The sequence below is a fragment of the Alosa pseudoharengus genome, unplaced genomic scaffold (genome assembly GCF_046254945.1).
Source record: "Alosa pseudoharengus isolate Yale_2024_CS ecotype anadromous, Long Island Sound unplaced genomic scaffold, YU_APseudo_1.1 YU_APseudo_1.1_scf_1, whole genome shotgun sequence".
Lineage (NCBI taxonomy): Eukaryota > Metazoa > Chordata > Actinopteri > Clupeiformes > Clupeidae > Alosa > Alosa pseudoharengus.
This window is the reverse complement of record NW_027468564.1, coordinates 56,568,972-56,582,659: the sequence shown is the minus strand read 5'-3', so window position 1 is coordinate 56,582,659 and position 13,688 is coordinate 56,568,972. Positions and strand designations below refer to the sequence as shown.

General features: G+C 42.6%; 2 protein-coding genes across 2 annotated transcripts in view; one reads left to right on the top strand and one right to left on the bottom strand.

Annotated features, from left to right (window-relative positions):
- The window catches only part of pik3r5 (phosphoinositide-3-kinase, regulatory subunit 5), a 23,991-nt gene extending 15,967 nt beyond the window's left edge, over window positions 1-8,024 (bottom strand). Inside the window, exon 1 of the mRNA XM_076294310.1 lies at window positions 7,752-8,024. The gene's annotated coding sequence lies outside the window, so the exon portion shown is untranslated. The remainder of the gene's footprint in view (window positions 1-7,751) is intronic.
- A 3,180-nt stretch (window positions 8,025-11,204) lies between these two features.
- The window catches only part of ntn1a (netrin 1a), a 59,045-nt gene continuing 56,561 nt past the window's right edge, over window positions 11,205-13,688 (top strand). The window contains exons 1-2 of the mRNA XM_076294323.1: window positions 11,205-11,450; window positions 11,698-12,762. Of these exons, the coding sequence (XP_076150438.1) occupies window positions 11,748-12,762 (1,015 nt within the window). The 5' untranslated portion in view covers window positions 11,205-11,450; window positions 11,698-11,747. The remainder of the gene's footprint in view (window positions 11,451-11,697; window positions 12,763-13,688) is intronic.

Here is a 13,688-nt window from a genome sequence, read left to right as displayed (position 1 = left end):
GCAGTTCTTTTGATCCAGGGGCTCTGATACATCCCATAATGCCACAAACAAGAACTATCTCTCTCTCTCGCTCTCTCACACACTCACTCTCTCACACGCACACACACACACACACACCCTACCCTGAAAAACACCAGCTCTCCAACAAGGAAGACTACAGCTGACTGGATTTGCATCCCAGTAATGTGGCAGATAATATGCACCAAGTAGGAAAATGCCCTTGTTTGTTTCGAAGAACACAGCGAGGCACAGGGAATTTCAGGTGAACTCAGAACACAAACAGCTTGTTTATTTCCTGATAGCCATACTACAGGCACCTGTACCTCCAGTCATTTATCAACTTACTGTATGTCTACAGGGGACTTCTCCTCAGCCACCACACATGTAAATTATATGATGCATTACTCCCCAAACCAATCATGTGTGTACTCTGTTACAGAACCCTGAGTGTTTTCATCAAAACATTGGCATGTTTGGGATTTTAAGAGTTGCCTGACAACTATTCAACATATCCTTGTAATCTGATCAGAGATTTTAAACAGGTTATTTGCACTGGTGTCATGGGACCCCTTATGATTAGATGAGTAGGCCTAGTCAACTATGCAAAGAAAAAAAATGATTAAAGTTTATCACGGTCACCATCACATAGCCAATACATAGTTCTGTATAGGAAATAACCAAATGGCCCCATGTTTGAAAGCATCCTCGGAAACATTTCCAAAATTACACTATGAGCAGGCTATAATAATTGGCGTATATCAAGAGGTTTAGCATCTGTGGACATGTGTTCATTTTAGAGGAACCTTCACTCATAAAGACCGCAAAATTCCCCTCTGAGAAACCAAAAATCCCCTTCACCACTAATGCGTGATATGGTATTTAAAGACAGATAACCAACCTATATGAGTCAGTTCGCTCAGGCAGTACTCTAGCAACTGTCATCCATAAGACTATGGACTTGCCACAAGTTCAGTGGTAAACATGTAGGTCCTAATCTAATCCAAACCATAATTTTACCGTAGGTCTACTCTATAAAAGCCCATCCTGTACTGGTCTGTCCATAACTCATTCCCTCTGCCCACTCTCTTCTCCAGATAAATATAAACAAATAAAAATTGTGCAATTAATGGCCATCAGTGATGATGGGGTTTTGTACGGAGATGTTGTTTTTGTTCAAAGCACTGACAGACAAACAAGAGACGCAGCATGGTGCGTTCTCTTCAGTGTGGTCATTTCATTCAGTCTCAAAGCATAACGATAGACTACAATATGAATGTGAGGTAAGTAAGCAACTTACATAGTCTGTTGCATCATTTTCTTAGAAGCCGCTTTTTTGGGGCTTCGTATCCTTCCATAGAGCTGGTTGCATTTCTCTCCCGAAACCTGGCAACAGCAACACTGCTGCAGGTGTTCCCGATGGTTTCAAATAGGAAGTGCGTATAATAACCTACAATCGCATTGAATCTGAGTAGCTCATGAGAGAATGCCGAAGCACAGTTAGCTTAGTTAACTCACCTAAACCTGTAAGCAACCACCATCATCTTGACCTCAACAAAGGCCTACTAAGCTTTCATCTCCAGAACTTCAAACGAGACGTAGGCTATCCGTCCTTTTGTGATTTCGGGCCCTGACTGACTGACGCACTTGTAGTTCTCCTCAATGTTGGTTTAATGGTAGCGTTAGAACCAGGGACGGGCAAAATACATCAAAATGTATGTTCAAATAAAATACCAAATACCCTAATTTTAAGTGTATCAAAATAAACTTAGTTAACTATAATCAAAGATGTCAGCTGTAACTGTGAGGTTGGTAGCTGGTGGAGGATTGAGTCGAGTTCATTATGTTGTTTTAGGTGATGAGGTAAGTCAACTTTTTGTTGCAGGGGAACCACATAGGCCTACCTGTAACCAGTTCCATGTGTTCTGATTATGAAAGTTCTCAAGAAACCTGACATTGGTCAGCACCAGTAAGATGCTACATTCATTGTTTTTTCATTACATTACCAAAATTGGTTTTACCAAAAATATTTGGCAGTATTTTTAAACTACAAAGATACAAATGACAAAATACTCTTTTGTATTTGAAATAGGCTACATATTTTAAATACATGTATCATAAATACTGCCTATGGTTAAAAACTAACTCTACTAAAAAAATGAGATTTTCAGATTATAGCTATGGTGAAAATGGAGAAGGGATATGATATCAAATTAATTTGATACGCTGTTTATTAATTGTGTTGATTAAAGAAACACTAAACATTGACACGTTTATGAGTATACTTTTTAGTCATTACAATAGGCCTATACACTTTATCATTTTGCTATATCCTGCATTGACAGGACTAGATGGATCTGTGCACACTTGTGTTGTTTCAATTCATATCAGTTTGTTATTGCAATTACTTAAAATTCATGTTCAGGGGAACAACATTTTGTTTCTATTGCACAACAGTGCAATAAAGATCCACTGATATCTCACTGCTTCATTGTATCATCAGGATCAGACAGACACACTGACTGACATGGATCCTCCTAACAGCTGGAAGGTGTGAAGTTGTTACAGCCTAGCAAAGGAGGCATGGGTGCTGCAGTTCCCTCTACTGCAAGGTAAGCCAAAAACACAGGGTGAGCGAGGTGTGTAGACCCTGTTGTGCTGAGAGCTCTCTGGGTACACCATGCATCATCAATGGAAGTTAGTGTGTTAGTGTTTCTAGAGTAAAGGCCATAATCAAAGACCAATGCTGCTTGCAGTGAACTGTTCATCAAAGGTTCAGACTAAGGCTACGTTCACACCGCAAGTTTTTTGCTCAGATCCGATTTTTTTTTTGGCTGTTCACATTACCTTTTAAAATGTGGCCTAGGCTATATCAGATTCCAGTGTGAACTGTTTGCGGTTCCGAACCGACCCGCATGCGCTAAATAACGACATCAGCAAACTCCCGCTGGCCATAATTGTGACAAATGTTGATGTAGATTGACGTTAAAGTCACATCAAATCCGTATTGGTTGTTCACACTGAGGCCGCATTGAAAAAAATCAGACCTGGGTATGATTCAGGACCACATATGGAAGTGGTCTAAATCTGATTTGAAAAAATTAGATCTGGGCAAGATTTGAGTGTTCACACTACTTCTGAAGAAGTTTGACCTGGTCACTTGACCCCCCAAAAAAATCAGATTTGGGCCACTTTTGCCTGCAGTCTGAACGTAGCCTAAGTTCAAAATCACATTGCCTCGTTACAGTCCTTGGCTAGTCCTTGGTTTGTTTTTTACAGGCATATTATGATTCTTAAAACACTCAATTTAATATTTTCTAGCTGAAGCTGCCAACAAATATTCATTCTTTAAGTCTACATGCATGACGTTCATGTATGGAAGTCTTTTATCTGGGCACACACATATGACTAAAGGGAAGCACTCTATTTTTAGGCCAAATGGGGCTTTTGGGCTATTGGCGGAATAATACAGGAAGCTGTCATTGTGTGCAGCTGAGAGGGGATGAACATCAGGGGTTGCACATCAGTCCAGCACAGCATGGGCAAATCTGGGGTAGCCCTTGCCGTGGCCGGGGTCACCCCATTAAGAGCAAGGCCTGGAAAACCAGAGGGGAAGCAAAACGTGACCGCAGCCGGCAGTGGGCAGAGGACTGCGTGCACCGGAGAGAGAGAGAGAACTGAAACTGTGCCACAAGCCACTGTTTAGAACAAACAACAAAACCTCATACACAGTCCAGCGCGGCAGCCTAGCTCGAGCCCGCTCTCTGTGAATGGAGGAATCCACAGGTCTCACGGGCGAGCCCCACAATAGGTGTGTGGGAGCTGACCTTTTTTTCATCTGGTTCTTAATGACCGAGGGGGTGGGTGCTGAATCGCTGCCAGCAAACTCTACAGTAGCAAGGAAGGAACCAATTGCTCACTGTTAATGGGATGGCTGGGTAATAACTTTGAGCAGGGATATTACTTTAATGGAATAGGGAAAAATGTTCTGCTTAAGGATGGCGACTGACTCAAAGTTGATCCAAGTGAATCAGGCTTTATTCACAAGTCCTTGGTAACTGTGTTCTGTTTGAACCGTGGGTTGCACAAATGAAGTCATATTCTTTCATAAGAGGATGTGAGCACGTCCTTTTGAGTGTCAACAAGGTCACTTCCACATTTTGAGATGTTGCAAAAAAGAGGGAAGAAAACAAGGTACCTGATGCAGCTCTGTAGTTTCTGAACACCAGTATGGCCTTCCTACCCTTTTGTTAACATAGGACGTGCATCAATATTTTTCTATTTAATTTTTGCCTATCCTAGTACTGTAGGTGGACTTTTGTTTTATAATTTGTCACTGTCACTGGTGATGGGCCAGAGAGGCGTAGAGTGGAGTAGAGGAGAATACAGTGATGAATGTCTCTTAAATCTTCTGAGGAGCGTATGTCTCTGTCATCAAGACTAACCACCAGTGTGCATGAAACTTCATGTTTTCTATATTACCGGCATATGTAAACTCTCTTATGTCTTGATATGGCGTCTCCTATATAACAGTCCCTTAAGGGGTGACATTAACTCGTCCCTTAGTCCATTGAGGACTAATAAATGAATTATTGGCTGAAATAAAAAATAATCAGTCACCGCTGAGCCCCAGTGGGAAGGGGAAGCGCTGGATGATCGCCAGCTCCTCCTTTTCCCTCCACCATAGTTCTGGAAAAATCTAAATATCAGCCTTTGCCAAAGCCAACAGGGATGGTGAAGTCTTTTACACGTAACTGACGGCAGGCTGGGTCTGTGGAGGGCCCGGCGGCCCGGTGGCTCGGCCTCCAAGGTTAAGCCGTCTGCATGAGAATCTTCACAGCTTTGTCTTTCCCCTTATTTTTTGGTTGCTTGATCGCATTTCCAACAGCCCCAAACAGGAAGTGTGCTTCCCAGGTCTGCCGAGGAAACAGGTGCTCCTCCATTGTTGTGCTGTGATCGCTCTCCGTGATAGACTCCCACAGGCGTGGGGGGCTGCCCTGCATTGTGTACGTCCTCTGATTGATAGGGTCCAGTATCCCCTTGACAACTCCACCACCAAGCACCGTGATACAACAAATGCCCCCCCCCCCCCTTGTGTACCAGTCCTGTAAGGAAATAACAGCCATCTAACAATGCCGACACACTGTAAGTCTTCTTCCCTTTTGTTTCAATGAGCTACCGGTGCAAGAGCAGCAGGCCCAGGCTCAGCAGGTACAGTAGGATGCTGGAGCTTCATCATGGAGCAATATTGGCCATGGGTGGTGGACTGACACAGTAGCCATTTCCCCACGCCAGGCGGAAATGTCCAGCTGAATGCTTTCCTGTTGGCCTCCACTGACACCCATGAGATTTTTTAATGGCCTAAATTTAAGACACCTTGCACATGGCAAAATCAAGGCACCTATGCCTTTTTTTTTTTAATTCAGGCACTTGCCAGTGTGGAAGTTGCTGTCATATGTAGAACAGATTGAGAATATGAAGGCTCACAGTTTCCCTCATGGTGTTTGTTCATGCATGGTTTAGGGTTTATAAATACAGGCCGTTTGTCCTATTTCTTTTTTTGGGGTCTGCTCTCATAATTGTGGTCACGTGGTATTAGAGGCAGTGACAAAAACCCAAAGCAACCATGTCGCCCTCAAAGGATCACCGCTCCTTTTTACAGGAACACACTTTGGTGGACTTTGGCACTTTTTCCATGAAACCCATACAGCCACATCATGCAACTTCCCAAAGTTTTGCCTCCAGCAGCAAGCTCTCCACTTCATTACTTTCAGGTGCATACCAAGTTATGGCAAGTGCAAGGCTTAGTGAGCCATTGATCATTCCTGAGCTATTTTTGCAGCCTTTTCTTGGAGTCCTTAAAAACATCAAGCCGCTTGCAGATGGTTAAGATTGACGATGGCAGACTCACGAGGAAATAAACAGGATGAGGTGAGGCGTACCTCACTGAGCAAACTCCTCAGATGTCATGTCTAACAACACGTGGCTGCGCAAAAACTGGTGATTGGGTGTGACAGTATGAAGACCTAAAGCTAGAGAGAGCAATCTTTTGTGGAAACACATCTTGCTTTGATGCTCTAAAAACGATAGGAATCTTCTAGGGCACAGAGATATCCATAGTGGAGAAGGCCAGTCAAACAGTGACAGGAAAGAGTCTTAAAAAGGAATGAATTGTTAAGATATATAGTCAAAATAGAAAAGCAGAAGTATCCCAAGTCACGCATCTAGCTCAGTAAAAAGCAGTCACTACACAAACAGCTAAACAGAATGCAAACAAAACAACACTTCCCTGAACATTATTGGAATGATTGTCCAATTACATCAAAGAAGAAGTAAACAGCTCCAGCATGACATTGTGTCGTGTGTGTGTGTGTGTGTGTGTGTGTCTCTGGGTGCATGAGCTTGAGGGGCTGTGCAGAGGCGGAACCACAGATTTAATTCCTTTTAGTGTTATGAGCCATTGTTATTCTGTTGGTTCAGCATTTACTTTTAGCATGCAAATGCACCCAGTGAGTTCCCAGCATCGGGGGCTCATTACCACACATTTACAAATGTAAATTCGGGAAATGAGTGAAATTAGGACTGTAAATAGCCTAGTGTTCTGGCAACGTGCAAACGCTGATGCTGTGGAGAGACCTCACTAGGATGAGCATGACCAGCCCAGCTGTTGGTTTTCACAACACAACAGTGTGGTAACAAACGTTACCACAAATGACCACACAAGCACATTCACTTTATTCAAAACCACACAATTACACACAATATTAAAACTTCAGCTATAAACGGTCTCCTATATGCCTCAATGCTCAGTCCTGGACCCCATAAGGAGTCCTACGGAGAGACTCAATGGTCAGTCCTGGACCCCATAAGGAGTCCTACGGAGAGACTCAATGGTCAGTCCTGGACCCCATAAGGAGTCCTACGGAGAGACTCATGCTGACATCCTGCCCAGCTGGGCTGCAGAGACAGCTGGTGCAGGTTGCTTACAGATGTCAGCTACGGCCAGATACCGATCTGACCTCTATGACCACTATGACGGTACACACAGTCCTCTCTGTATCTGACCGGGTAGGCATATGGGATAGGTCTGTCCTCTTCTGAACTCATCAGTGGTTAATTAGTGGTCATCCATAAATGTCTCCTCTAAATGTCCTTTGATGGTCATGCATTGTGTTAACTAAACATTGGCTTCCTTCAGCTATGCCATCTCCATTTCCTTTCAATGAAACTACAGTGAGAGACTTAAGATTTCATTGTACACTGAAGAAGCTGTTTTCCTGACCCAGTTCTCACTGTGGCCTTTGGCAAGAGCAGGACACAATATTAGGAGGACAGTCTCTGCCAAATGCCTTCCCATTGTAGAGTCCCAGTGAGGTTAATTGTTATGACACCCTCAAACACAATGAGCTCACCTACCCCTTTGTCTTTGCTTGTATACAGTACCCATAAGTGCAGATGTAAGCTAAAGTGTATAGACGCATCTTCATTTATTGCTAATAATTAATGTGGACTAATATTACAAAAGTGTTTCGCCATCTGCTCACCAGGTATTTGTGTCTTCAGTCAAATAACTTCCTACATAACTTTTCAAAAGTAGATCAACTGTGTGATAGAAAGCTGTGAACATTCCTTTGCATGAGCAGTACTCTGAACTAGCTCAGGCAGCCGTTACCCCCAGCATCACCTTTCCTCCATCACAGAGCGTTATCAGCGAACGCGCGCGCGGTCCAGCAAGCATGGGCCAGGCCACTCACCTGCAGTTACTTGCCATCACTCATGTCAGTCCTGTGTCAGCAGGTTCGTCAGGTTCAAGCGAACGGCCACGGGAGAGTGTCGTAAAATCCAAGTCACAGGCGCAGGAGCTGCTGAGGAGAGCACATCACATCCTTCAGCGCTGCCGTGCCATACTGCAGCCAGCCAGCCCCAGCCTTGCAACACACACACACACACAGAGAGCGAGAGAGAGAAAGAGACAATAAGAGCCCTCCACACTCTTGTCTTCTGCAGCTCCGAATGACAAAACAGGAAGTGAAGGTGGAGAGGTGCATAAGCACAATGAGGAAGACATGGGGCCGAGCGAGCGTCGCTGGGAGGGGGAGGGGAGTCCACTCCCACATGGTGACGGAAGTTGTTTTTCTGGTGTGTGTTATTTTTATGAATTAGTTGAGTGGCTGCTTTTCAACATACACGTTTTATCCTAATGAAGTGGATAAGGGGCTGGCTGTAGGCTGTAGGCTGAAAGCTCATGTATGGTTGGGTTTGGCAATAGTTTAATGGTTATTGTAAGTATAGTTTTACATTTGAGTCTGTCCAACATGCCATATCTGGCTCACCACCTTAATTATGAAACAGTTGGTCACTTGGTTGATACAGTGATGTTGCTACTGAAACACAGCCATTATGACTGTGTTAAAGAGTATGTCTAAAGGTATTGCTTTCAGTCATGTGCACTAGTTTTTTAATTCAAAATGCGTCATGAAAATGCAACTGGATTGCGACATTTCACGTAGACCATATTCTGCAAATATCTTTCTTTTTCCTCTCTCCTTAGTGTTGTAAACGCAAACTCAGCTCTTCTTGAAAAGGGCAAACAGTCTTTACTTCCTCAGTAGCGTCTATAATATGCATTTCATGTTTTACCAAGCCTTACTTCCTCACTGTTCTGTGGCTCTCTTTCATTCTCTGTCTCTTACACACACACACACACACACACACACACACACACACACACACACATACATATGTACATTTGTATTTTAATTATTTTTCATTGATGAAGATAGATTTAATATGTGTACAATATGTGGACAATTCGGCACTGTAACTGAATTCGGGCATGGGCTGGGTTGTTTTAGTATTGATAATGAGCAATATGCCTACATGCTTATATGACATATTGATATCTTCAGGCACTGACATTTTCTTTAAGCCCTGCATTAAAAATCAAAAACGTTTTAAAGATTTAACTGATATTTGCCTACAAAAATCATTAACCTGATGTTTAAAATTATTAAAATATAGCATTACATAGAGAAATCTTCCTCTAAATTCGTAAGCTACTTTATTCACAAATCGGTTATCCAAATAGCCTACCTCAGTATTTAGAACAACAGGTGCTATGATGTTATGTCTTGTTGCTTTGAGTGAATAATTTTGTAATGCTGCCACCTACTGGATACTTTTGTCTTAACCCTGAAGGGCTGGTATGACATGGTAGAGGGCTTTTCTCCCGGAATGTTTTAAATAGGGGTTTTAAATTAATTTGAAAATGCACTTTGTCTCAGGGATTGGTGAGTGCATGGAAGTAGGTTATTAGGCTACTTAAACGTTTTTTTTTTTTATTTACGCCGAACTCATTTTTTAAAATACACTAATAAATAGCTTAGTTTCAGCATAAAACATTCACTCACTCATAGTCTTTGCAACACTGAAACAGAAGTGCATGTTTTCTCACAAAATTATTTTCAAGGTGGGTAGCCTATTTAAGAGGAGACGCTGCGGATAATCGGATAAGGCCTAATGCAGTCCTCCTGTGTGTGTGATCTTTTACGAAGAAAAGACTTGAGCGAGTGAATCTGCCAAATACCATCAGACAGGCAGGCATTCCTAAGAATACCACCTAAAATTCAGTCTCAAAGAGCACGGTCATCCCAGTGGGCATTGGGACGCATCCAAAGGTCTGCTGCAGGGTGTTCACAACAAACTGAAGTAGGCTGGACCTAAGGACATGCATGGCCTGCAAATGATGTTTGCTTTGAAAATGGTCTTGCAACTTAGCCGATTAGTTTCAACCCATTGGTTTAACTCGCTGCATTATTTTGGGGACTTAATTGGTGTCTTCTTTCGTGACCTTATCACAAGACACTGGAATTGTATGAACTGGATGGCAAAGATTTGAGGGGCCTTATGCAGACGAGAGTTCACGGCGTCCAATTTCCCATCGTTATGCTGGCCAAGACAGGAACAAGTAGCAGAATACGACCACCGATCGTCAGTTGGCAAGAAACTGCAATTCAGAAGACATCCTGCTGGGCTTAGTCGGGCTCGGAGCAGATTAATCAAGCTCTAATTCAATTTACAACAGGCCATTTACTTTACCCCGCACTGCGCAGGGCCATGTGAGAGAAGAACTGCTATTTGTAGTAAAAAATTGGTGGCTGCTGGAGTGTCGGATAAGGAGAAACTGGTCATGCTATAAAGTAGGCTATTTGTTTGTAGCTGACTGAATATAGGGTATTAGGTCGAATGGTGCTGCGAATAATAACTCATACAATATGTGTTCCTCATACATATATTTTCTGTTCGTAACTTGATAGCCTAGTTGGTATTTGCTATAGTATTATGACAAACATTTAAGAAGATAGAATTGAAGAACAGATAGTGACGTTCACCTCAATATTTCACAGTATGATACTAGCAGGCCCTCCTGTAAAGCCACGGCTAAGATAGTGCCATCATGATACCACCGTCGTTAGGATTTCACTCTAAAAACTTACAAATAGTTATGCAGGAATTCAAGAGACGGAAATTGATTGATGTAGGTTGGTATCCTTGGTGCGCGAGCACACGCACGCTCACACACAAAGTTTTGCGCTTTGTTACTCAGAATGTCCCGTATGGAATTAGGCTACAATCTCATCCATTAAAACGGACATGTGTTCTCTGTTTATATATAAATAATTTGGGCCTTAGTCTGTTTTATTTAGTGACGAGTTTATTCAAATGTCGAATAGGCTATGGGCTTTCTATTATTTTCGGAGTCGTAAGCCTATATGAAATTCATTGGTTAACTTTCAGAGTTGTTGTCGGTGTTGCTGCACCAGAAACAAATCTTAAACCTACATTACTGGGTAAAACTGTAGAATAAGAATCCTTCCACATAGTCTATATGGGAATTCTTCTTTTAAGGCTGATGAGGCTAGGTTGTTGTTGCCAATATTATTGTTATTTTGTCAAAGCACTCATATTTAAATGGAAAAAATAATCATTAATGATAAACTTTTAGTGGTCCTTCCTCCACCAAGACAGTCTTTCATTAATTAACTTAATATGTCTATTGATATGCTACCAGTGGATGTCGTTGTTCACTCCTTTTACGCACTCAGTGTCACTCTCAAGATGACCTCAAGCTCTGCAGAAGCTTAAAGACGTCCTTCGCTTTCCATACAGACAGCGAGTGCGGCAGACACACTCAGCGCGCACACACACACACACGCAGAGAGAGAGAGAGAGAGTGAGAGTGAGTGAGAGAGAGAGAGAGAGACTAAAGGCTCCTCTTATATCTGGTGGGGTTTTGCCTCTGGGTTTGAAGAAACAAACAAGAACACAAAAGCTCTTGCAACAGCCTAACCAACCAACCGACAGACATCGGAAGCAGATCATTTTATGACTTTCCAGGTTAACTGAATTGTTATACCGAGGTACAGTGTCCTATGTGGAGATTTCTTCACCCCGTAAGCCGATTTATTTCGTTTACCATTTGCATGATGCTTGCTGAGAATTCATACCTGTGACAAAGTACTGTCAGATATTAAGTGCCATTTGGTCATTTAGATATAAATCGTTTGCTTTTTTTATTCATGACGATACGCTTTTGATGTATTGTGAATTATTAAACTTCGAGATGTCCGTAGAACACATTGTCATCCTCATGCCTCGCCTGCAATGACAAGTTAAGTTATGCATATTTCTCTCTGGCAGAGAACGGCTGTGTATTTCAGCGGAACAGATAACGAAGAAGACGGATTACAATGTTGAGAATTTTGGATGCTTTTGTCACTTTTGTGACTCTCTCCTGCCTGATGGAAGGGGTGTTCGGTGGATACGGGATGAGCATGTTCGCCGCGCAAACATCTCCTCCAGACCCATGTTACGACGAGAACGGTAACCCGAGAAGATGCATCCCCGATTTTGTGAACTCGGCGTTCGGGAAGGAGGTGCGCGTATCCAGCACCTGTGGCAAGCCCGCCAGTCGGTACTGTGTGGTGACTGAAAAGGGTGACGAAAGAAACAGGAATTGCCACATTTGCGACGCATCAGACCCCAAGAAACACCATCCACCTGCGTATCTAACGGACCTTAACAACCCTCACAATCTCACTTGTTGGCAATCTGAAAATTATATCCAGTACCCACAGAACGTCACGCTAACCTTGTCATTGAGTAAAAAATTTGAAGTGACTTATGTGAGCTTGCAATTCTGCTCGCCAAGACCTGAATCCATGGGTATCTTCAAGTCAATGGACTACGGCAAATCTTGGGTCCCGTTCCAGTTCTACTCAACGCAGTGTCGGAAGATGTACAATAAGCCGAATAAAGCTACTATCACCAAACAGAACGAGCAAGAGGCTATTTGCACTGATTCCCACACGGACATGCACCCCCTCTCTGGCGGTCTTATCGCGTTCAGCACCTTAGATGGACGTCCGTCGGCGCACGACTTTGACAACTCTCCGGTGCTGCAAGACTGGGTGACAGCAACCGATATTAAGGTGACGTTCAGCCGACTGCATACTTTTGGTGATGAAAATGAGGACGACTCGGAGCTGGCACGGGACTCTTATTTCTACGCGGTATCAGACCTTCAAGTCGGTGGACGCTGCAAATGTAACGGTCATGCTTCCCGGTGCGTAAAAGACAGGGATGGGAATTTGGTTTGCGAATGCAAACACAACACCGCTGGACCAGAATGTGACCGATGTAAACCGTTTCACTACGACAGACCATGGCAACGAGCTACAGCCAGAGAGGCAAATGAATGTGTTGGTAAGTTTGTCCTTTTAATAATCTCAAAGTTTTCCAAATGGCATAATGGTAGCCTACAACGGAATGCAGTTTAGATGGTAAGCTACCCACGTGCAAACAAACAACAGCAACAAAACATCACTTTTTAAAGAGAGATAAAAAAAGAAATAATGTGTTAAAGAAGTTGTTTCAAAATGAGACTCAGAATGAGTCTTTGGCACATGGTTTCGGAAAGTGTGGCAGCTAAATTGAACAATGCGTCACCACTAAAGTTAATCTGCAAATCTTTTAATTGCAACTTTAAAATAAAAATATTTAATAAAAAATGTATCAACACAAGTGTTGGCCTCTGGTGAGAAAATGTAGGCCTACATGATTCTTTATCTAAAACCTACAACTGCTTCAAGTAAAGGTTTCGCGGGTTCAAGAATATCTCCAGATGAGGACTGAAGTGTAGTGTATAAATACATACACTAGTGTGGGGCTGCTATAGGAACTGTGCAATTATAATTCGCTGAAGTAAAGTAGGCCCATGTGGTGGTTTTTATCGCATCGAATGCGGTTTGTGGGTCAGACAATCATCATATTGTGATTGGACAAAATTCTAAACAAGTTTCTACTCACTAACGTTTATTGTCCATGAGTGGTAGTTTCATAGATAGCGGTTTTGTTAGGCCATATTTCCATCGGAAGAGACAGAACTGTAAAGACTTGTGCACTTGTAGAGTGAGTAAAACTGAAAAGAGTCGTCTCACTGTGGCGACTTGATTAAGTTTCCTCTGAGCACTGGATTTCAAAATAATTGTGTGCGAGTGAGCTAGATGTAGCCTATTGATTTGAACATGCATTTAATGAATCCGAATTAACTGAATCCAGTGAGAAAACGTGTGATTCAAGGCGTAAATTCAATTTGACTGAATGTGTGGTATTGGGAATTATTTTGCAAG